The sequence below is a fragment of the Nesoenas mayeri genome (assembly GCF_963082525.1).
Source record: "Nesoenas mayeri genome assembly, chromosome: 3".
Classification (NCBI taxonomy): Eukaryota; Metazoa; Chordata; class Aves; order Columbiformes; family Columbidae; genus Nesoenas; species Nesoenas mayeri.
In genome coordinates this window covers 1,569,553-1,590,429 of record NC_137544.1, presented here as the reverse complement: position 1 = coordinate 1,590,429, position 20,877 = coordinate 1,569,553, and the positions used below count along the sequence as shown (strand labels likewise).

The window sequence follows — 20,877 nt, the reverse complement described above, 5'->3', positions numbered from 1 at the left end:
TCCAGCCTCGTGTCATTTCTGGGGCTCCTCTGGCCCCTCTCCAGCAGCTCCATGTCCACCCCTGTCCCCCGTGGGGCTGGGATATTGCTCGAGGCTGACAAATGGTTCATGTTGTGTATACAATGTGGGGTGCTCAGTGGAGGCCCAGCTGAGGTTAAATATGATCCTCTTTTGTTTTCGCTGGTGTACAAAGTGTGGGGAAGCACTGGGACAGGACCAGCGTGCTCCAGACCTCTGGCATCGCTGCCAAGGTGTGCTCCTGATGTTGGCCAGGGCTGGTGCAAGGTTGTGACACGCTGTGCTGCTCTCTTTCAGGATGGGCTGGTGAAGACCAACATGGAGAAGCTGACATTTTATGCCCTCTCTGCCCCGGAGAAGCTGGATCGCATCGGTGCCTACCTGTCCGAGCGGCTCATCCGAGACGTGAGCCGGCACCGATATGGGTGAGGGCTGGGAGGCTGGTTCAGCCGCCCCGGTGACTGCACACTGATGGGACACTGGGCAGTAGAAGGGGCTCAGGCAAGGGCCGGGATGTGTGGGCACACAGCTCCTGCGTGCTCCGGCTGTCCTGAAGCCGTGAGCACAGCACAGAGACCCGAAAGTGAGATGTGGGATCACACAGGGATGTGAAAAAAATCATAGAGTCAATTTGGTTGGAAAAGACCCTCAAGATCATTGAATCCAACCGTTAATGCACCCCTGGCACTGCCCCATGTCCTGAGAACCTCATGTCCGTCTGTCCAACCCTCCAGGGCTGGTGACTCCAGCACTGCCCTGGGCAGCCTGTTCCAATGCCCCACAGCCCTTTGGGGAAGAAATTGTTCCCCACATCCAACCTCAACCTCCCCTGGCGCAACTTGAGGCCGTTTCCTCTGCTCCTGGCGCTTGTTCCTGGGGAGCAGAGCCCGACCCCCCTGGCTCCAAGCTCCTTTCAGGCAGCTCAGAGATCAGAAGGTCTCCCCTCAGCTCCTGTTCTCCAGCTGAACCCCCCAGGTCCCTCAGCCGCTCCATCACACTTGTGCTCCAGCCCCTCACCAGCTCCGTTCCCTTCTCTCCACTCGCTCCAGCACCTCAAGGCCTTTCTTGGCATGAGGGGCCCAGAACTGCCCCAGGATTGGAGGTTTGTCCTCCCCAGGTCCCAGCACAGGGACGGTCACTGCCCTGGGCCTGCTGGCCACACCAGTGTTGGTACCAGCCAGGATGCTGGTGGCCTCTTGGCCACCTGGGCACACGCTGCCTCCTGTTCAGCTACCTAAGCTGCAAGGGACCAGGCAAGCTGGGAGCCACATAGTGTTTCCCTGGCATCGTTCTCTCCATCTTTGAGGAGTCTGTGTGTTTATGTTGTTTGTCCCCAGCAGCAGGACTGCCATCATCCCCTGGCCCGTCATCAGGAGCCTGTGGCATCCTCCAGGCCTTTAAAAGCCCAGAGTGGCTCTTCTAGAGCCAGATGGAAGTCTGGCTGGCTGTGAGCAAGCAGCTTGACAGGGTGGCCCTGGCTGCAGCTTGCTGGGAGTTATTCAGGACAAGCTTGGGTGTGTTGTATGCCATGAACATCTCTGTTGAGCTGTGGTGATGTGGCACAAGTGGGATCAAGGATGAGGTTGAGGGAGGGGATTCAGGTCCTCAGCACAGGACACACATGGAGCTGCTGGAGAGAGGCCAGAGGAGCCCCAGAAATGACCCGAGGCTGGAACAGCTCTGCTGGGGACAGGTGAGAGAGTTGGGGTGTTCAGCTGGAGGAGAGAAGCTCCGGGGAGACCTTAGTGTGGCCTTTCCAGACGTGAAAGGGGCCAAGAAGAAAGATAGGGACAGACTTTTGAGCAGGGCCTGTTGTGATGGTTTTAAAGTAAAGGAGGAAGATTCAGGCCAGGAATGAGGCAGAAATTGTTTGTGCTGAGGGTGGTGAGAGCCTGGCCCAGGTTGGCCAGAGAGGTGGTAGATGAACCATCCCTGGAGACATCCCAGGCCAGGCTGGACGGGGCTCTGAGCAGCCTGAGCTGGTGCAGATGTCTCTGCTCATGGCAGGGGGAGCTGGGGGAGCTGGGAAGGTCCCTTCAACCCAAACCATTCTATGATTTTACGATGAGGGACAGCATGCTGACACTTTTCCAGAGAGGATGCAATGGGGATGCGCTGGGCTGGATGGGAATTGCTGTGTTTGTTCTGTCCCACTCACCTGCCTGGTCCTGGCTGGACCGCGTTCCCTTCATCCTCCCTCCCCACATCACTTCCAGCTTTGCCGTGTTTACTGCAAGGAGAGAAGCGCCCACCTGGAAATAGTTGCCTGGCCCGATTAGAAACTCTAGGGGAGCACGGGGAGGGCTCCTTCCCTTTGAAATACCTCCTGGATTGATTCTTGTCGTCTCTCAACAAAGCCACGACACACAAACAACAGCTCTGCTTCGTGCTGCGAACTCCAGCCCGCCTTTTATCCTGGGGGAAGAGATGGCAGCAGCCTGCCCGAGAAGTGCTAGAAGTTGGAAAACCTTCAAAGCCTCATCCGCATCACCCGTCATCCGGAGTGACAGGACATTCAAAGCTCTGCCTGATGTTCTGCAGTTAAGCGGCTGTTAACAGGCTCCACTTGCTATGTTGGGAAAAGAAAAGGCTTTCAAAGATTCTTTTTGACATCTGATGACAAGCCTCGGCGGGTTTTGGGGGGGGATATGTCCCTTCCTCCGCCGCCTGTGCTTGGAGGCATGTAATTGGGTTGGAGCATGAGCTAATTTTCAAAGTCTTATCTTTGAAATGCCTGAAGTGGGTTTGAATCAACCTCTGGTTTGTGGGTCGGCGCTGGCGGAGCCGCAGGGCACGTGGGTGTCTCTCCTGCCTGTGAGCTGAAGGCAGCCTTGATTTCAGCCCTGTTTGGTCTCATCTTTGTGTTACCTTTACCGCTAAAAGGAGAAAGTGTTCTCATTTGAGTTCGCAGCGATGCGACTCACCATCTGTGAGAGGGTGGCTGGGACACGACAACTCCACAAGTGTCCCTTTTCTCTCTCGGTGGCCTGTGTCCAGCTGTCCCCAAAAGAGAAGCCACTTTGTCACAATAATGTTGGGCACGGAATGTTGTTTTCAGCCTTGTTTCCAACAAGAAAGGAGATGGATGCTCCACACTGCTTGTCCGTCACCTCTTCATACCTTTTATTTTTCCCTCTGGGCCAGTTTTAACCTGGTTTGACAGATGGGTAAGAGCCTCACAGATCCAGGAGGAACTGGCTGCTTATTTTCACCATATATAGAAGAGCTGTAGTGGAGTCTGAAGGACACACAGGCTGCAGCGGGGGCTCAACCATGCTACAAGACACCAGAGAATCTACTCAAGACTGGAGCCAGATGTCAACATTTCTGGGGCATCAGGAGATGGGATCGGCCTTGATGTGTTTTACCAGCTGGAACCTGGAAGTCCAGGGTTTATCAGACAGTTTCTTTTCCCCCAAGAGAGCAGGTGCCTCCCCAGCTGCCCATCAACGTGCAGGCAGATGTGCAGCTCCTGCCCGCATCGCTGCCGCTGAGCTCGGTGCTTTTGGGTTTTCTTCTCGCAGCACAAGCTGGTGGCTGCTGCAGGACACCCAGGCTGCGAATCAGCGGGGAGAGGAGCTGCCTTGAACATGGAGGTTAAAGAGGAATTGTGCTCAATATCAAGATATCATAGAATGGTTTGGGTGGGAAGGGACCTTCAAAACTCATCCAGTGCCAGCCCTGCCATGAGCAGGGACATCTGCACCAGCTCAGGCTGCTCAGAGCCCCGTCCAGCCTGGCCTGGGATGTCTCCAGGGATGGTTCAGCCACCACCTCTCTGGCCAACCTGGGCCAGGCTCTCACCACCCTCAGCACAAACAATTTCATTATATCCATCCTGAATCTCCCTCCTTTAGTTTAAAACCATCACCCCTTGTCCTATCACAACAGAGCAGACTCAAAAGTCTGTCCTCAACTTTCTTATTGATCCTTTTTACGTACGGAAAGGCCTCAATAAGATGAGAGGAAACGGCCTCAAGTTGCACCAGGGGAGGTTGAGGTTGGATGTGGGGAACAATTTCTTCCCCAAAGGGCTGTGGGGCATTGGAACAGGCTGCCCAGGGCAGTGCTGGAGTCACCATCCCTGGAGGGCTGGACAGACGGACATGAGGTTCTCAGGACATGGGGCAGGGACAGGGGTGGGTTAATGGTTGCACTCAGTGATCCTGAGGGTCATTTCCAACCAAAATGATTCTATGATTTTATGCTATAAAGAGCAATTCAGGGCAAGGGAAGCTCACAGGCAGCATGCGGGGAGATGCAAAGTGTTGCCAGGTCTTCACTCAGAGGAGAGATGTTGGGAGTAGCCAACACCACCTAACACTATTCCAAGGTTATTCTGGGTGTAAAACATTCCTCCTTGGGTCAGCCGGAGGAGGAGGTTGGTGTTTTGCTGGTGGGCATGCAGGGGGTTTGGGAGGGAGGAGGAGGAGGGATGGCCGTGGGCTCATGCTGCTGTCGGGGGTGACCTCGGCCTCTGTCTGCTCCCAGCTACGTGTGCATTGCCATGGAGGCCCTGGACCAGCTCCTCATGGCCTGCCACTGCCAGAGCATCAACCTCTTCGTGGAGAGCTTCCTTAAGATGGTGGCCAAGCTGCTGGAGTCGGAGAAGCCCAACCTGCAGATCCTGGGGACCAACTCGGTGAGTAGGAACGTGGCGGGTTGTGGCACAGCACCCTGCTGACCCTGTCCTGGGCTTTCCACCCTGCCTGTCACCCCACATCTCTGCCAGGACAGGAAAACTTGTTGGGAAAGGATGGGGGGAGACTGCAGGGGAGGGTTTATGGTGTCTCCTCTTGTGTGTGAGGTTTCTGAGACCCCATGTGCTGTCCCTGCTGTTTGCTGTGACCAGTCGCTGGTCTCTGATCTCTGCTGCCTTCTCGCTCTTGAATTCAGCTTTTCCTAAATGAGCCTGAGCACAGGGGGGCTGTCAGCAGTTTTGGACAACAGACCAGCTCAGGAGGTGATCCCCGTGGATTTTGGGAGCTCTTTGTGCTCAGCAAAGGGCTGGCTTAAACAGAGCCGCGGCTTGCACTAAGTGGCTTAGCTGGGCTGGGATGTGTCGGTCACAGACATGAAATGAGGGGAAAGGAGGACGGATGAACAAAGGTGACGTCCTCCCAGCATCCAAACTGCTGGTCCTGACTGACAGCCCCTTGTGCATGGCCTTTCTGCTGGTTTTTACTGGGAACACTGGTGTCCTTGATACCTGGGCTTGCGAGGGCTCTACTGCTGCCTGGTAGCTTGGCTTGGACAAGCAGCATCTGTCCTTGTGGCTTTGTAAGAAGGGGTTTAAATGGAGCTGATCATCCTTATTGTGACCTGTCAGTACTTAAAAGGGGGCCATAGGATGGGGACAGACTTTTTGGCAGGGCCTGTTGTGATAGGACACAGGGTGATCGTTTTAAACTAAAACCCAAACTATTCTATGATTCTATGACCATCTCTTGTCTCCATGGCTGCCTGAACATGGGAGGTTTGCCCCACACGGGCGTGAAAAATGAGGCAGGGCTCTATCTTGCTTTGAGCCAATGCCTTCTACTTGAGGACATCTGTCACAGGACTGGTCCCCTCAAGTCTCTGCCGTGGCACCATAGGGGCTGTCCCCTCCCTGGCTCCATGCCAGCAGCTCCCATTGAGGTTCAGTTCCATGCTGGGTGCCAGTGGCCCCTCTGATGTCGAGCTCTGCTTGGACACCTTGCAAGGTCCTGAGAAGTGTCCAGAGAGCAGCCACAGAGAGGAGCATCATAGAACCATAGAATGGTTTGGGTTGAAGGGACCTTCCCAGCTCCCCCAGTCCCCCCTGCCATGAGCAGGGACATCTGCACCAGCTCAGGCTGCTCAGAGCCCCGTCCAGCCTGGCCTGGGATGTCTCCAGGGATGGTTCAGCCACCACCTCTCTGGCCAACCTGGGCCAGGCTCTCACCACCCTCAGCACAAACAATTTCTGCCTCATGTCTGGCCTGAATCTCCCTCCTTTAGTTTAAAACCATCACCCCTTGTCCTATCACAACAGACCCTGCTCAAAAGTCTGTCCCATCTTTCTTATTGGCCACTTTTAAGTCCGGAAAGGCTGCACTGAGGTCTCCCCGGAGCTTCTCTTCTCCAGCTGAACACCCCAACTCTCTCACCTGTCCCCAGCAGAGCTGTTCCAGCCTCGGGTCATTTCTGGGGCTCCTCTGGCCCCTCTCCAGCAGCTCCATGTGTGTCCTGTGCTGAGAACCCAGAGCTGGACCAGCACTGCAGGGGGGTCTCACCAGAGCGGAGCAGAGGGGCACAATCCCCTCCCTCTTGTTTTATTGAGGAGTCCAGAGTAAGAACGATGCTTTAGGGATGCTTTTTTTTTGGCTTCTCACTCGTGGCGGCATTCAGAGGGCAAACAGCACTGGAAACTTGTGGGCTTTTATAGAAAAGTGAGTAATGATAATGAGACACTTCTTCCTCTGTCTGCTAATGAGAAATGTGCCTCAGGCTCGTGCTTAATTAGAGGGTGCTGTCTCAAGCAATCTTCACAATAATGGAGCTGATGGCGAAGGCGGGAGGAGGTTGTTTATAGCAACCTGCTCTGTGTGAGTCACTCTCCGCAGTGTGAAGATCTCGCCTGGAACACATCTCCCACCTCGCTGAGGTGCTGGGCTGCGCAGGGGCTGATCCGGGGACCAGCCGCCCGGATCCACGGCCACAGCGAAAACCCAGCATCCCCTCATCCCTGCAGCCCCATCCTGTAATCCCCGCGCTGAACATATGGAGCTGCAGCTTCAATCCACTTTGGTTCCTCATCCTCGTTAGGGCAACCTCCCCGCCTTGAGTAGGAACCATCTAATTTCCAGCTCCATGTCATTCCTGTTTTATTTTCCCTTCGAACCAACATTGATCTTCCATTTAAACCGCTCTTCCCCCGCCTTGATGTTCCTCTTCTGATGTATTTATGTCTGATGTATTTATAGGAGGCAGCGTTATCCCTTCCCAGCCGTTGTTTTGCTTCTCCTCGCGTTTCCCCGCGCTCGCTCTCTGCTTTCCCAGCCGTGTTGCGGTTGCAGCTTCTCGGCTCCAAGCATGGGGACCCCAAGCTGCCCAGCCCTGCACCCCTACAAACCACAGCAGAAATAGTGCTGCATTTCAATGTTTTAAACTGTGTTTCTTAGTGGACAAACAACATAAAGCTACAGAGCAGCTTTTTAGCTGGGATGCATGAAAGTAAGTTGCTTTCCCTGAAGGTTTGATGCCTCCTTTCCTGCCGGCCCAGATCTCAGTGGGTCGTTTCCATGTGTCCTGGTGCTGCTTTGTGTTTCTGGACAGGTCAGAGAAGGGAATGGAGCTGGTGAGGGGCTGGAGCACAAGTGTGGTGGAGCGGCTGAGGGACCTGGGGGGTTCAGCTGGAGAACAGGAGCTGAGGGGAGACCTTCTGATCTCTGAGCTGCCTGAAAGGAGCTTGGAGCCAGGGGGGTCGGGCTCTGCTCCCCAGGAACAAGCGCCAGGAGCAGAGGAAACGGCCTCAAGTTGCCCAGGGGAGGTTGAGGTTGGATGTGGGAACAATTTCTTCCCCAAAGGGCTGTGGGGCATTGGAACAGGCTGCCCAGGGCAGTGCTGGAGTCACCATCCCTGGAGGGTTGGACAGACGGACATGAGGTTCTCAGGACATGGGGCAGTACCAATGTGAGGGAACAGTTGGACTTGATGGTCTTTTCCACTCAAAATGACACTGTGATTCAGTGTCCTGTAGTCACCCTTTCAGGTACAGCCACGTCTTGGAAAAATGCAGCAGTCTGTGAGCAAGTGGCCAAGTCCTAAAATGTCCCATTGGCAAAACAAGGAGGCTTCGAGGCCCGTTTTTCTCTGTTCTTGGCTGTTTTTTCTGAGTTCTGGCCCTGCTGGAGGCTACAGATGAATGCAGGGAGGGCAGCTGCCTCCAGCTGTGGGCTGATGTGACCCCTGTGCCACATCCAGTGGCACCGGGCCAGGAGCTGAACTGGGTGGGTGCTGGTGTGGATGGGTGGGCTCGCAACCCCTGGGGCTTTGGTATCAGGAGGGATGAGCTGGTCTCGTCTGCTTCCCTGATGGGACAAAATGAGCTGCTGTCCCTTGTGGGGCTGAAACCTGCAGATCCTGCCTGTGGAGAAGCCAGTTTTCCCCTTGATTTCATGACATTTTTTGGCCATGGGACAGCTCTCCCAGAGCTGCTGCGGGGATCCCCGTTACTGCTCATCATTCTGCATCCTTTCCCCGCCTCCTGTTGCACGTTGAGTTTTCATGAGCTGAAAAAACACCCCATAAAAAACCTACTTTGAGCTCTGCTTGGTACAGAGGTTCCTTACGTAACAAACCTGCATTTTTCTGGTGAGTAAGAGGAGTTTATCAGTTGGAGCCGGTCCCTGCGCTCTGGGAACAATTCTTGGTGGGGCTGAGCTTGCTCAGAGCCAGACTGTGCAGCTGCCGGTATTAATAGCAGCGGATACACGCTCGTCAGTGCCAGCATGATGGACTGGGACGGCTGGGCTGGCTGTGCCAGCTCTGGGGGGCACCGGGGGGCTGCTGCTTCTCTTCTGGCAGGGCTGGATGCCAAAAAATGCAGAAAGCAAGAAGTGAGAAAAGCCTGCTGATGGAATGGGGGTGAAGGAGCTCCTGTGTGGCGGGGCATCTCCAGAAGGTGCTGAGCACCCTGAGAAATGCCAGGTGGGCAGGTAACCCCTTGGAGGTGGGTTGGGTCATAGAATGGTAGAATTGTTTTGGTTGAAAAGGACCCTCAAGATCAACGAGTCCAATCATTCCCCCACCCCTGGCACTGCCCCGTGTCCCTGAGAACCTCATGTCCGTCTGTCCAGCCCTCCAGGGCTGGTGACTCCAGCACTGCCCTGGGCAGCCTGTTCCAATGCCCCACAGCCCTTTGGGGAAGAAATTGTTCCCCACATCCAACCTCAACCTCCCCTGGGCAACTTGAGGCCGTTTCCTCTGCTCCTGGCGCTTGTTCCTGGGGAGCAGAGCCCAGCACCCTCCATGCTACAGCCTCCTTTCCCAGCTGAACGGGGAACCCAGTAGTTGTAGTACCTCGATCCAGGACTGTTTGAGTGATGTGGGATCACTCGGTGTGACCGCAGAGCTGTTGTAAGCAACGGAGCTGCATCAGCATCGCATCTCCCAGTAACACGGGGAGAGCAGTTAACAGCCAGTGTGGTTGGGGTGCTGCTTGGACAGGGACCATCCTGTCCCTTCATTGTGCAAATGGCATCAGTGCAGCACTGGAGCACAGAGTCATGGAATCACAGGATGGTTTGGGTTGAGGGGACCTTCCCAGCTCCCCCAGTTCCCCCTGCCATGAGCAGGGACATCTGCACCAGCTCAGGCTGCTCAGAGCCCCGTCCAGCCTGGCCTGGGATGTCTCCAGGGATGGTTCAGCCACCACCTCTCTGGCCAACCTGGGCCAGGCTCTCACCACCCTCAGCACAAACAATTTCATTATATCCATCCTGAATCTCCCTCTTTTAGTTTAAAACCATCCCCCCTTGTCCTGTGGCAACTGGCCCTGCTCAGAAGTCTGTCCCCATGAAAGCAGCCAACACATTTCTCTGCCTAAAATCTTGGCAAGCAGCTGCTTACACCCTTGCTCCGAGTGGGAGGATAAAGCACGGAGACTCAGTGGCACATTTTTGTCCCAGGACGAGGATAAACCTCGTCCCTTCGCAACACCGAGCGCTCTTGGATGGATACAGACTGAACGCTCTGTGTGTTCCAGCCGGCAGTTGATGCCTTGGATTTCGTGGCAGCTCTTGTTTTATTGAGGTTCTATTGCTTGTTCCTTTTTCAAGCTACCCCTCTCAGCACGACTGGCTGAGCTGAGGCTCCCCCTTCCTTCCTGACCCTTTGTTCCCATCTTTTCCCAATTCAGACAAAAGCTTGAGGAACATGTTTAATCTTTATTCCTCTTTAATTCTCTCCACGAAAGCTTAAAATCCAGCTCCGTTGGTCAGCCGGCGTTTCTGGCGAGCTCGGCGCCTGCTGGCACGGCCGCGCTGGGACCTGGTGCTGCAGGCGAGATCTGGGATGTGGTTGGTTTCTCCGTTGACATTTCCAAGGCTGTTTTCACCCCTGTAGCAAAGTTTGGGGAATGTTGGCCAGATTTTGTGCCATCTGGGAGGATGGAAAGACGCCGGGGGCATATTTCTCTCTTGTAACTAATATGTGCTGCGTATTAGGGATCCTTAACTCAGAGCCTCGTTTGCCGCTTTGGAGAGGAATTCTAAGGGTATTTTTGCTGTCGTGCCCTCTGGGCTGACCCCCCTCTTTCTTCTCCTCTCCCAGTTTGTGAAGTTTGCCAACATCGAGGAGGACACCCCATCGTACCACCGCAGCTACGACTTCTTTGTCTCCCGCTTCAGCGAGATGTGTCACTCCAGCCACGACGACCTGGACATCCGGACGAAGTGAGTGTCACCCATGGGGTGTCCCTGGCTCCGCGAATGCATCTCGGGGGGCTTCGCTGTGCCCCCAGCTTCTGTCTTTCTTAGAACTACAGGATGGTTTGGGTTGGAGGGACCTTCAAAACTCATGCAGTGGCACCCACCATGAGCAGGGACATCTGCACCAGCTCAGGTTGCTCAGAGCCCCGTCCAGCCTGGCCTGGAATGTCTCCAGGGATGGTTCATCCACCTCTCTGGCCAACCTGGGCCAGGCTCTCACCACCCCCATTGTAAAAAAGAGGAGAGAATCCCCTGCTTTTGGGGATGGGCTGGATCCAGGCTGCGGGAGCCGTTGTTTTGTGCTGTGATGGATTCGCTCAGTGATTCCCCAGAGCTGCTCAGGCTGCTGTTCTCAACCCTCCCTTATTTTCCAGGCATTAAACCCTCCTGACTGCGCAGGAGGATGAAGCAGGAGCCTGGAAGACTCACTAGAGCCCATATCCAGCCTGTGTGGCTGTGTGGGATATTGTGTGCAGCATTACCTGTGTGCCAGAGAAGTTGGTTTGCGCTTTTTGTCCTGAGAACAGGGCAGCAGGGCTCACTGTGGCCACAACTGATGACAAGACAAGGGACAAATGTGCCCTTGGGCTTCCAGCTTGGTTTTTTGTGCCAAAGCGTGAGCAGTCTGCCCATCCCAGGGCTACCCCGGTGCATCTTTAAGCATTTCTCACCTTTGTCCAGGGCAGCTGGAGCTGAGAGCAGGAGGCAAGGGAGTGATCCCGACCCCAAAATGAGGATGATGATGATGATGATGGCAGCTGGAGCTGAGAGCAGGAGGCAAGGGAGTGATCCCGACCCCAAAATGAGGATGATGATGATGGGAAGAAGCTCCCTAATCTTAGCAGCTCGAATATTCACTCAAAACCTGCCTCCTGCAGCCCCGTGCTCTTATTTTCCACGTTTAAAGGTGGTTACATCTCTCTAGACAGCATCGAGGACTGACTTGCTTTGCTGGGATGAGAACATGCAACCAGGGGGATTAATTACCACTAAAGCAGCCAGATTAATGTTGTTTACTACCACCCAAGCCAGGCCTGTCGGGGACGTATTTAAAAAGACCCAGCGTTTGCAATATCCCCGGGAGGCACCGATGCTGCAGCACCGGTGGTTTAGCACCCACAGCTCTCACTGGGAAGCTCTGAGCAGGAGGATTCTGCTGCCGAGGAGCAGATTTCTGTGGAACCCAGATGTCAAGCAGCATCTCAGCACATGGTGTTGCTGGAGCTGCGGTACCAGGGACCAGTTTTCTTGTAGAGGAATGAACCCCTGAGGTTCACCACTGCTCATGGAGCCGTGTCTCCAAGGACCAGCCTTGTCTCCTTTCACCACTGCAGACACACAGGGGTTTTTTCTTTTATTTCCTTAATAAGGAAATAATGCAGAAGGCTCATTATTTCCATTTGGCCTTCAGGGCACTGGTGACGCCAACTAAATTGCACTGGAGATTGGAAAAGACAAATTCTGCAGCTCCTGTAATTAAAACGGAGACTGCGCATCCCTGGGCCATTGGTCCTGCTCAGAGCTCCTCGTGTCTCAGTCGGATTATTACCTTGATTAGATCTGTGAAATGTGTCACGGAGACCTCCGAGTGGGTTATTTAATGCATTTATTTCTGCAGATAAGTGTGCGGTGTCTTTCTCAGGCGTCAGCAGTGGGTGTTGAGCGGCTGGTTCCAGCCCTGGGAATCCTGCTGCATCGGGACATTTTTATTGAGGATTTTATTGGACTTAGAAAGGACACATATCAAAAAACACCTGAATTTCCTGAGCATCCATCATCCCCGTGGATGCAGCATCTGGGAAGGGGGAAAAATGGGAAAACCACAGAGAACGGAGACTTCCCACAGCCAAACCAAATTGGTGCCTTCTCTCCAACTTCTGGCAGTTTCACCCACGTATATTTGTGTGTATAAATGTAAAATCACGTATGTTGTATAGATACGGAGCATTTTGGCGTCGGTTTGCTCCCCAGGATCCGGATGTCCGGCATTAAAGGCCTGCAAGGAGTGGTGAGGAAGACGGTGAACGACGAGCTCCAAGCCAACATCTGGGACCCGCAGCACATGGACAAGATCGTCCCCTCGCTGCTCTTCAACCTGCAGCACGTGGAGGAGACCGAGAGGTGAGTCCCTGGGTTCAAACACACTGTTTGCAAAGCTCTGAGCGGCGGGCTGAGCTCTGGGAGGGATTCCTGCTAAAATACTCCCAAAGCTGTTGTTTTAAAGCCAGCCGAGAGGAATCTGAAGAACTTAAAAGGTGGTTTGGTCGCTGACCGTCTGTTCTTCCAATGTAACCCCCTGCTGGCTGCGTGGTGGCCACCAGCTGGGTGTTTGAAGGGGAATAGCGTAGAAGAAAAGCACAGAACAGAAGAGCCGGCATAAATTCCTCCTGGGAGTGTCCTTTGGAAGGTTAAGAGAGATGTATCAGCCCTGGGGAGTTGGCTTCTGGCCCTTTTTTTCCCTGTTTTTTTCTTGTAAAGTGAAACGTCAAGGCGGTAAAAGCATTTGTGGTGGTTGTGTGATGCCAAATGAGCTTGAGTGTGGAAAAAGGGATGGATCTGCTCTGGGGGGTGTATCTTATACTGTTTTCTTCAAAGAAAAAACACTGCTTTAAAAAATTGCTATAAATAGGCTGATGTCCCACACAGGGAAAGATACAGGTCCTACAATGCCCCTCACAACTTGGAAAATGCTTGAAATTAAAATCCGCACTCCTGGGCTGGGAGTGCTTTGGTGTTTCTCCCCTGGGAAGCGGTTTCCACCATGGGAGGACGTTATGTCCTGCATCCTTACCAATAAGAAAATAGAATCACAGGGTGGTTTGAGTTGAAGGGACCATTAAAGCTCCCCCAGTCCCCCTGCCATGAGCAGGGACATCTGCACCAGCTCAGGCTGCTCAGACCCCGTCCAGCCTGGCCTGGGATGTCTCCAGGGATGGTTCAGCCACCCCCTCTCTGGCCAACCTGGGCCAGGCTCTCACCACCCTCAGCACAAACAATTTCTGCATCATGTCCGGCCTGAATCTCCCTCCTTTAGTTTAAAACCATCACCCCTTGTCCTATCACAACAGGCCCTGCTCAAAAGTCTGTCCCCATCTTTCTTATTGGCCCCTTTTAAGCACTGAAAGGCCCCACTAAGGTCCCCCCGGAGCTTCTCTTCTCCAGCTGAACAGCCCAACTCTCTCACCTGTCCCCAGCAGAGCTGTTCCAGCCTCGGGTCATTCCTGGGGCTCCTCTGGCCCCTCTCCAGCAGCTCCATGTGTGTCCTGTGCTGGAGGCTCCACATCCTTCCCCGTGATCGTCCCTCCGGTCCTAGGGACACAGGGGCTGCCCCCGCTGCCTGGTGCACCCCCCGGCTCTGCAATCCCTGTGCCCCTGCTGCTCTCCAATCTGGCTCCAACCCAGCAGTGCTTCATCCCCAGTTCTCTGTGGGCTGGAGCTGCCCCGTGTCCCTGGCTGGGTGACATTTGGGTGCTGCGGGGTGACCCACAGCCCTGTGGGGCCGATGCCGCCGTCGTTTTGCTCCGTTTTGCCAAGTTCTGTTCCTCTTCTCCCACCCAACTGCTGCCGCACGCTGGGCGCCGCTCTCACCGCCCCCCTGTGCTTTGGCAGCCGCTCCCCCTCCCCGCTGCAAGCCGCCGAGAAGGAGAAGGAGAGTCCCACGGAGCTGGCGGAGCGGTGTCTGCGGGAGCTACTGGGCCGAGCGGCGTACGGCAACATCAAGAACGCCATCAAACCCGTCCTCATGTGAGTCCCGCGCCCCTCGGGTTTTGGCACAGGGGAAACTGAGGCACGGGGGAACCGCGGGCAGGAGCTGGGCGAAGGTACGATGCTGGAGATGGGGATGGGGTTGCAGGCTGAGCTCTTTAGTTTTGGATGCGATGGGGAAGGTGGCACGGGATTGCTACATGCACCTGTAAAAGGGCACGTCCTGACTGCTCCAGGTGTGTACTTCTAGAGTGCCGTATGTGGCAGGCTAAATGCTAATTGCCAGCCCTATCTTGAGATATATTTCATAATTAACTGCTGTCCTTGTCAAGACTGCCCTTTCACTACCCAGAATGCTGCCACCTTTGATGTGAAAGAATGACTGTTTTTCTGGTCTTGATCTGACAGGTTATTCCAAACCAGAGCATAGGGATTTCTGGCTTTATTTTTCCTCTGTGTGAGCATATTCCCCTTCAGGCTTTTATTTCTACGTTGAAGAATTAGTTACCACTGCTGGATGAATGGCTAGAAGGGAGCAGCTATTCACTGTGAGGTTTGAGGTTGCAGGGTGCCCCATCAGGTGTGCTTTACGGAAGGTCTTCAAGCCCACACTTGTGTTCTTGAATGATAAGGTGTGTGGTGACCTGTCGCTGAGAAAAATCACCTTGGAAAGGAGTTTGTGTCGCTGTTCTCGCCTGCAATGTCTGCTCCTGCCATCCTGGGTGCTGCTTTGCACCCCTGAATGGTTTTGGGGACCCACAGTGATTTCCCGTCCGTTTCCATCTCTTCCTCAGCCACCTGGACAACCACTCACTCTGGGAGCCGAAGATCTTTGCCACGTGCTGCTTCAGGATCATCATGTACTCGATCCAGGTGGGGACTCTGGCTGGTGGCACCGTTTGGGGACACGTGGGGATGCTTGGGAGCGCCTGCATCTGCCTGCACGGCTGAGTCAGAGCCGCGGCCGCATTGGCGCATCCTGGCAGCGCCAAGTCTGAGCTCTCATGATGAGCTGCGCTCTGCGTGTGCTCCAAAACCAGCTGGAGACAGGCACAGTGCAGCGCTCCTGCAGTGGGAGGGGGACACGGGGGTCATTCTGGAGTTGAGGTCTCTGGGGAAGGTGGATGCAAGTGCTTCATCTGCTCTGAGCTTCTTCCACCATAGTGGGGTCAAAGCAACACGCTGGGGAGGGACCCGAGTCACCTTGTGAGCCTCTGAAATGCTGCAAACCAACCCAGACTCCAAAAGCTGGGGTCAGTTTTGGGCCCCCTCATACCAAGAAAGGCCTTGAGGTGCTGGAGCGAGTGGAGAGAAGGGAACGGAGCTGGTGAGGGGCTGGAGCACAAGTGTGATGGAGCGGCTGAGGGACCTGGGGGTTCAGCTGGAGAACAGGAGCTGAGGGGAGACCTTCTGATCTCTGAGCTGCCTGAAAGGAGCTTGGAGCCAGGGGGGTCGGGCTCTGCTCCCCAGGAACAAGCGCCAGGAGCAGAGGAAACGGCCTCAAGTTGCGCCAGGGGAGGTTGAGGTTGGATGTGGGGAACAATTTCTTCCCCAAAGGGCTGTGGGGCATTGGAACAGGCTGCCCAGGGCAGTGCTGGAGTCACCATCCCTGGAGGGTTGGACAGACGGACATGAGGTTCTCAGGACATGGGGCAGCGGTGGCCTCGGCAATATGAGGTTAATGGTTGGACTTGATGACCTTAAAGGTTTCTATGATTCTGTCTCTGTCCGTAGACACGGGGATGCTCAGAGACAGACTCTGCCGGGCTCTTCTCACTTGGGGCCATGGAAATGCAACTTAGCTAAACCCAAAGTGATGGGAACAAGTCCATCATTTCTTTTTCCACGTGGATCTTGATAAAACTCTGCCTGCGTCCCCACGTGACGTTGGGCACGGTGCCGCCCTCCCGCCCCGTCCCGTGCTGCTGGGGCTGCCCCAGACCTGCTGCCCCGCTTCCCCACAAGTGACGTTTGCTTCACTTTGGGACTCGGCCAAGCCACAGCTCTGCTTGGAGAACTCAAATGGTGAAATACAAATCACCGCTCCCTGCTCTCTTTCATTGTCTTCAATCCTATAAACTGCCTAAAACCCCTTACAGCTCTACTAGATCTTATAAAATCCTTTTAATGCATATTGGAGGTGTCAGGTCACAGTAACTCAGCAGGACTCTTTTGAAATAAAGACACGTTTGGGGAAACCCGGGCAAAACTCACATCCTTTCCCCCTGAAATCCCCAGGATTAATTGTCACAATTTCCTTTAGATCTGTACAGCTCCTTAGATCATTTTTCCTGTGCAAATTGCTCCAAGCTCTTGCTCAGTCATGTAAAGCCAAATTCCTCCAGGTGCCTCCTTGCGTTTTGCATCCACAGCTGTGCAGGGAGAGGGCGCCTGTGCAGGATTTGTCCCCAGTCACCGTGTGGATCACAGGAACGGCTGTCACCTTGTGGTTGCAGCACCTGTGCTGACGTTCCTGTTTTCTTTCCAGCCGCAACATTCCCATCTCGTCATCCAGCAGCTGCTGGGGCACCTGGATGCCAACAGCAAGAGCGCGGCCACCGTGCGCGCCGGCATCGTGGAGGTTCTGTCCGAGGCAGCCGTGATCGCAGCCTCCGGATCTGTCGGTAACTGGATAAATTGAGCCTTTTCATCTCCTTCATCCTTTGCTGTGGTGGCAGCGAAGTTCCCCCTGTGCTGGGCACTGGGGGGGCCAAACCGCCAATCCTGGGGGCAGTTCTGGGCCCCTCACGCCAAGAAAGGCCTTGAGGTGCTGGAGCGAGTGGAGAGAAGGGAATGGAGCTGGTGAGGGGCTGGAGCACAAGTGTGATGGAGCGGCTGAGGGACCTGGGGGTTCAGCTGGAGAACAGGAGCTGAGGGGAGACCTTCTGATCTCTGAACTGCCTGAAAGGAGCTTGGAGCCAGGGGGGTCGGGCTCTGCTCCCCAGGAACAAGCGCCAGGAGCAGAGGAAACGGCCTCAAGTTGCGCCAGGGGAGGTTGAGGTTGGATGTGGGGAACAATTTCTTCCCCAAAGGGCTGTGGGGCATTGGAACAGGCTGCCCAGGGCAGTGCTGGAGTCACCAGCCCTGGAGGGTTGGACAGACGGACATGAGGTTCTTAGGGACATGGGGCAGTGCCAGGTGTTGGACTCGATTTCGAGGGTCTCTTCCAACCAGAGCGATTCTGTGGTTTCTCTGTCCCCACGGCAGGCCCCACGGTGCTGGAGGTGTTCAACACGCTGCTGCGGCAGCTGCGGCTCAGCATTGACTACGCGCTGACCGGGAGCTACGACTGCGCCGCCGGCGTCAGCACCAAGATCATCAAGGAGCACGAGGAGAGGATGTTCCAGGAGGCCGTCATTAAAACCATCGGTAGGACACGCTGGGGGATCACGCCCTGAGTTGTGGGTTTTGTAGAATCATAAAATAGTTTGGGTGGAAAGGGCTGTTAAAGCTCCCCCAGTGCCCCCCCTGCCATGAGCAGGGACATCTGCACCAGCTCAGGTTGCTCAGAGCCCCGTCCAGCCTGGCCTGGGATGTCTCCAGGGATGGTTCAGCCACCACCTCTCTGGCCAACCTGGGCCAGGCTCTCACCACCCTCAGCACAAACAATTTCTGCCTCATTTCTACAGTTTCTGCTTTTATGTATCTGCAGGATTATCCAGGGTGAGACAAAGTCACCCTCATGCTAAAAGCAGTGATGGGAAATGAGATTTCTCATGGTGATGGGTTATCAGCAGGTGGCATTGCAGCCCCAGCCGTCCCCGCCGAGCTGCTGGGCACCCGCAGATCCGTGTTTGTCCCCGAGGAAGGGAGGGAGAGGTGGGAAAAAGAGCAGGATGTGAATGCACCAACCCCCAAAAAGAAAAGGGTAGAGACAGGGGTTGGCATCTCTCAGCCTCCCTCTGGCTGGGGCCTGGGCCTGCCCCACCTGGGAGGTGTTTTAATGGGGTTTGAAGGTAAAATTCCTGCAGATGCCACGTCTCGGTGGGCTTTGTCCTACCCCAGCCTGGCTATCAATGTCTGGCAGCAGGCTTATGGGGGGACAGACAGACAGACAGACCCCCAAGCACTGGGTGCTTCTCGGGGTGCTGGGCTGCTCCTCGCACGCTGCCAGCGCATTTTTGTCCCCACAGGGTCCTTCGCCAGCACGCTGCCCACCTACCAGCAGTCCGAGGTGATGGTGTTCATCATGAACAAGGTGCCGCTGCCCTCCTCGCAGCACGCCATCGAGGCGGGCAGAGCCGGGTGAGCGCGGGCGCCTTCCTCCCTCCTCTTCCTCCCTCCTCTTCCTCCCTCCTCTTCCTCCCTCCTCTTCCTCCTTCCTCTTCCTCCTTCCTCTTCCTCCTTCCTCTTCCTCCCTCCTCTTCCTCCCTCCTCTTCCTCCCTCCTCTTCCTCCCTCCTCTTCCTCCCTCCTCTTCCTCCCTCCTCTTCCTCCCTCCTCTTCCTCCCTCCTCTTCCTCCCTCCTCTTCCTCCCTCCTCTTCCTCCCTCCTCTTCCTCCCTCCTCTTCCTCCCTCCTCTTCCTCCCTCCTCTTCCTCCCCCCTGCCCTCCTCTCCCTGTCCCCTGCATGTGGGTGTAGAGCTTTGAACACGGAGCTCCTGCAACCATCTCCACCTTGACGTGGCCTTTGGGGACAGAGTGGGACTTGGGGACATTGTTGGAAAGGCTGAGCATCGAGAATTTCCATTGAAGAGCAAGGGAAGCTGAAGAATGCGCAATCCTTGTTTAAAATCCTTTTTCTGCTGCAAATGTGATGACAAAGGCCCCTTGAAACACTGGAGCATCAACAAGGAAAGGTATTTACAGGCAGTCTGCATTTTTTTGAGCACCTGCTTAAAGATTCATTTGTCAGGAGCTCGGTCCTGGGGTGTCACCCAAAACAAGCCAGGAAGGGAAAATAATATTTGGGGAGTGATTTCAGATGTGTCAGGGCAGCGAGGTGGCTGCTGGCGGCTTTTGAGAAGCTTGTGTGTAGAATCACAGGATGGTTTGGGTTGAAGGGACTTTCAAAGCCCAACCAGTGGCACCCCAGCCATAAGCAGGGACATCTGCACCAGCTCAGGTTGCTCAGAGCCCCGTCCAGCCTGGCCTGGGATGTCTCAGGGATGGTTCATCCACCACCTCTCTGGCCAGCCTGTTCCAGTGTGGCTCTGTGGGACTGGCTCGTTGCTGCATCCCCTCTCTGAGCTGCCTCCGAGCTTTTATTAATGCTGAGCAGGAGGTGATATTTATACCCGGTGCTGGAGGAAGAGAAGGAAGGGAAAACACCCAAACAACATAATTGCTTGAGAAGTGTGGGAACAGACCACGAGAGCTATTTGGAGCGAGGATATCAGCGCCGAAACGTGTAGGTAAGGAGCAAACAGATTTTCGTGCTATATTTATCTTCAAAGTACGGTCAGGCTCTTCCCACTTGTCTCTGATGGGAGACTTTGCCGGCTGCTCCGCTCCTCGCTCACGGGGGGTAGTTCCTGTAGTTCCTGACGCCTGCGGTGCAGCTCAGTCCCCGGGCCTGTCAGCTGCCTCTGCGAGAGATGTTTGATCTCATCTGACGCTGCGTGAAGAACGGTGTGGGGTGAGAGATTGGCCATGACCCGGCCATGTGCGCTGGCAGCCCACAAACCACCCGTGTCCTGGGCTGCGTCCCCAGCCCCGTGAGCAGCAGGTTTGGGGGGATTCTGCCCCTCTGCTCCGCTCTGGTGAGACCCCCCTGCAGTGCTGGTCCAGCTCTGGGTCTTCAGCACAGGACACACATGGAGCTGCTGGAGAGGGGCCAGAGGAGCCCCAGGAATGACCCGAGGCTGGAACAGCTCTGCTGGGGACAGGTGAGAGAGTTGGGCTGTTCAGCTGGAGAAGAGAAGCTCCGGGGAGACCTTAGTGTGGCCTTTCAGTGCTTAAAAGGGGCCGATAAGAAGGATGGGGACAGACTTTTGAGCAGGGGCTGTTGTGATAGGACAAGGGGGGATGGTTTTAAATTAAAGGAAGGAGATTCAGGCTGGACATGATGCAGAAATAGTTTGTGCTGAGGGTGGTGAGAGCCTGGCCCAGGTTGGCCAGAGAGGTGGTGGCCAAACCATCCCTGGAGACATCCCAGGCCAGGCTGGACGGGGCTCTGAGCAACCTGAGCTGGTGCAGATGTCCCTGCTCATGGCAGGGGGGGCACTGGATGAGTTTTGACGGTCCCTTCAACCCAAACCATCTGTGATTTGATGATTCAGGGTGTGTAGGTGAAGCCGGGGTTTGCAGAGGAGCTGCAGCCTGTACTTGAGCGGTTGGGATGCTGCTGTGTGTGATGTAGCTCCATCCCTGGGCAGAGGTAGGAAAAACAGGCAGCGTGTCGTGGGACAGCCGGGAAATCCATTAGGAGCTCCCTGTGTCCCCACAGGGCCAGGAAAGACTGAGTTCAGACAGTAGAAAAATCAAGATTTACTCTTTTTTGCATTAAAATAAAACAGAACCTGTAGCTGAAGTGCAAGTGTGGCTCGTGGTGGCTTTGCATGAAGCAAAGCAGGAGCGAGGAGCAGGGGAACCTCCATGGACAGGAGGTTTGGGCTTCATCTCACTGCTTTTCAGCTCTTTGAAAGTGAGAAGCCTGTTCAGAGCCGGTGTCTGGTGTCCCTTGGGGAGTCACTGTGGGTTGGGGACACCCACAGGCTGGTTCATCTTCCTGAGCTGAGCTTGTGTCTGCCTGGAGATGTG

General features: G+C 55.0%; 1 protein-coding gene across 1 annotated transcript in view; it reads left to right on the top strand.

Annotated features, from left to right (window-relative positions):
• Positions 1–321: 321 nt before the first annotated feature.
• Positions 322–20,877, top strand: part of EFR3B (EFR3 homolog B) — a gene marked incomplete at its 3' end in the record, with an annotated part of 29,031 nt that continues 8,475 nt past the window's right edge. The window contains exons 1-9 of the mRNA XM_080342731.1: positions 322–443; positions 4,510–4,660; positions 10,315–10,436; positions 12,444–12,593; positions 14,082–14,216; positions 14,972–15,050; positions 16,666–16,801; positions 17,385–17,546; positions 18,311–18,422. Coding sequence (XP_080198857.1) covers positions 337–443; positions 4,510–4,660; positions 10,315–10,436; positions 12,444–12,593; positions 14,082–14,216; positions 14,972–15,050; positions 16,666–16,801; positions 17,385–17,546; positions 18,311–18,422 — 1,154 coding nt within the window. The 5' untranslated portion in view covers positions 322–336. The remainder of the gene's footprint in view (positions 444–4,509; positions 4,661–10,314; positions 10,437–12,443; positions 12,594–14,081; positions 14,217–14,971; positions 15,051–16,665; positions 16,802–17,384; positions 17,547–18,310; positions 18,423–20,877) is intronic.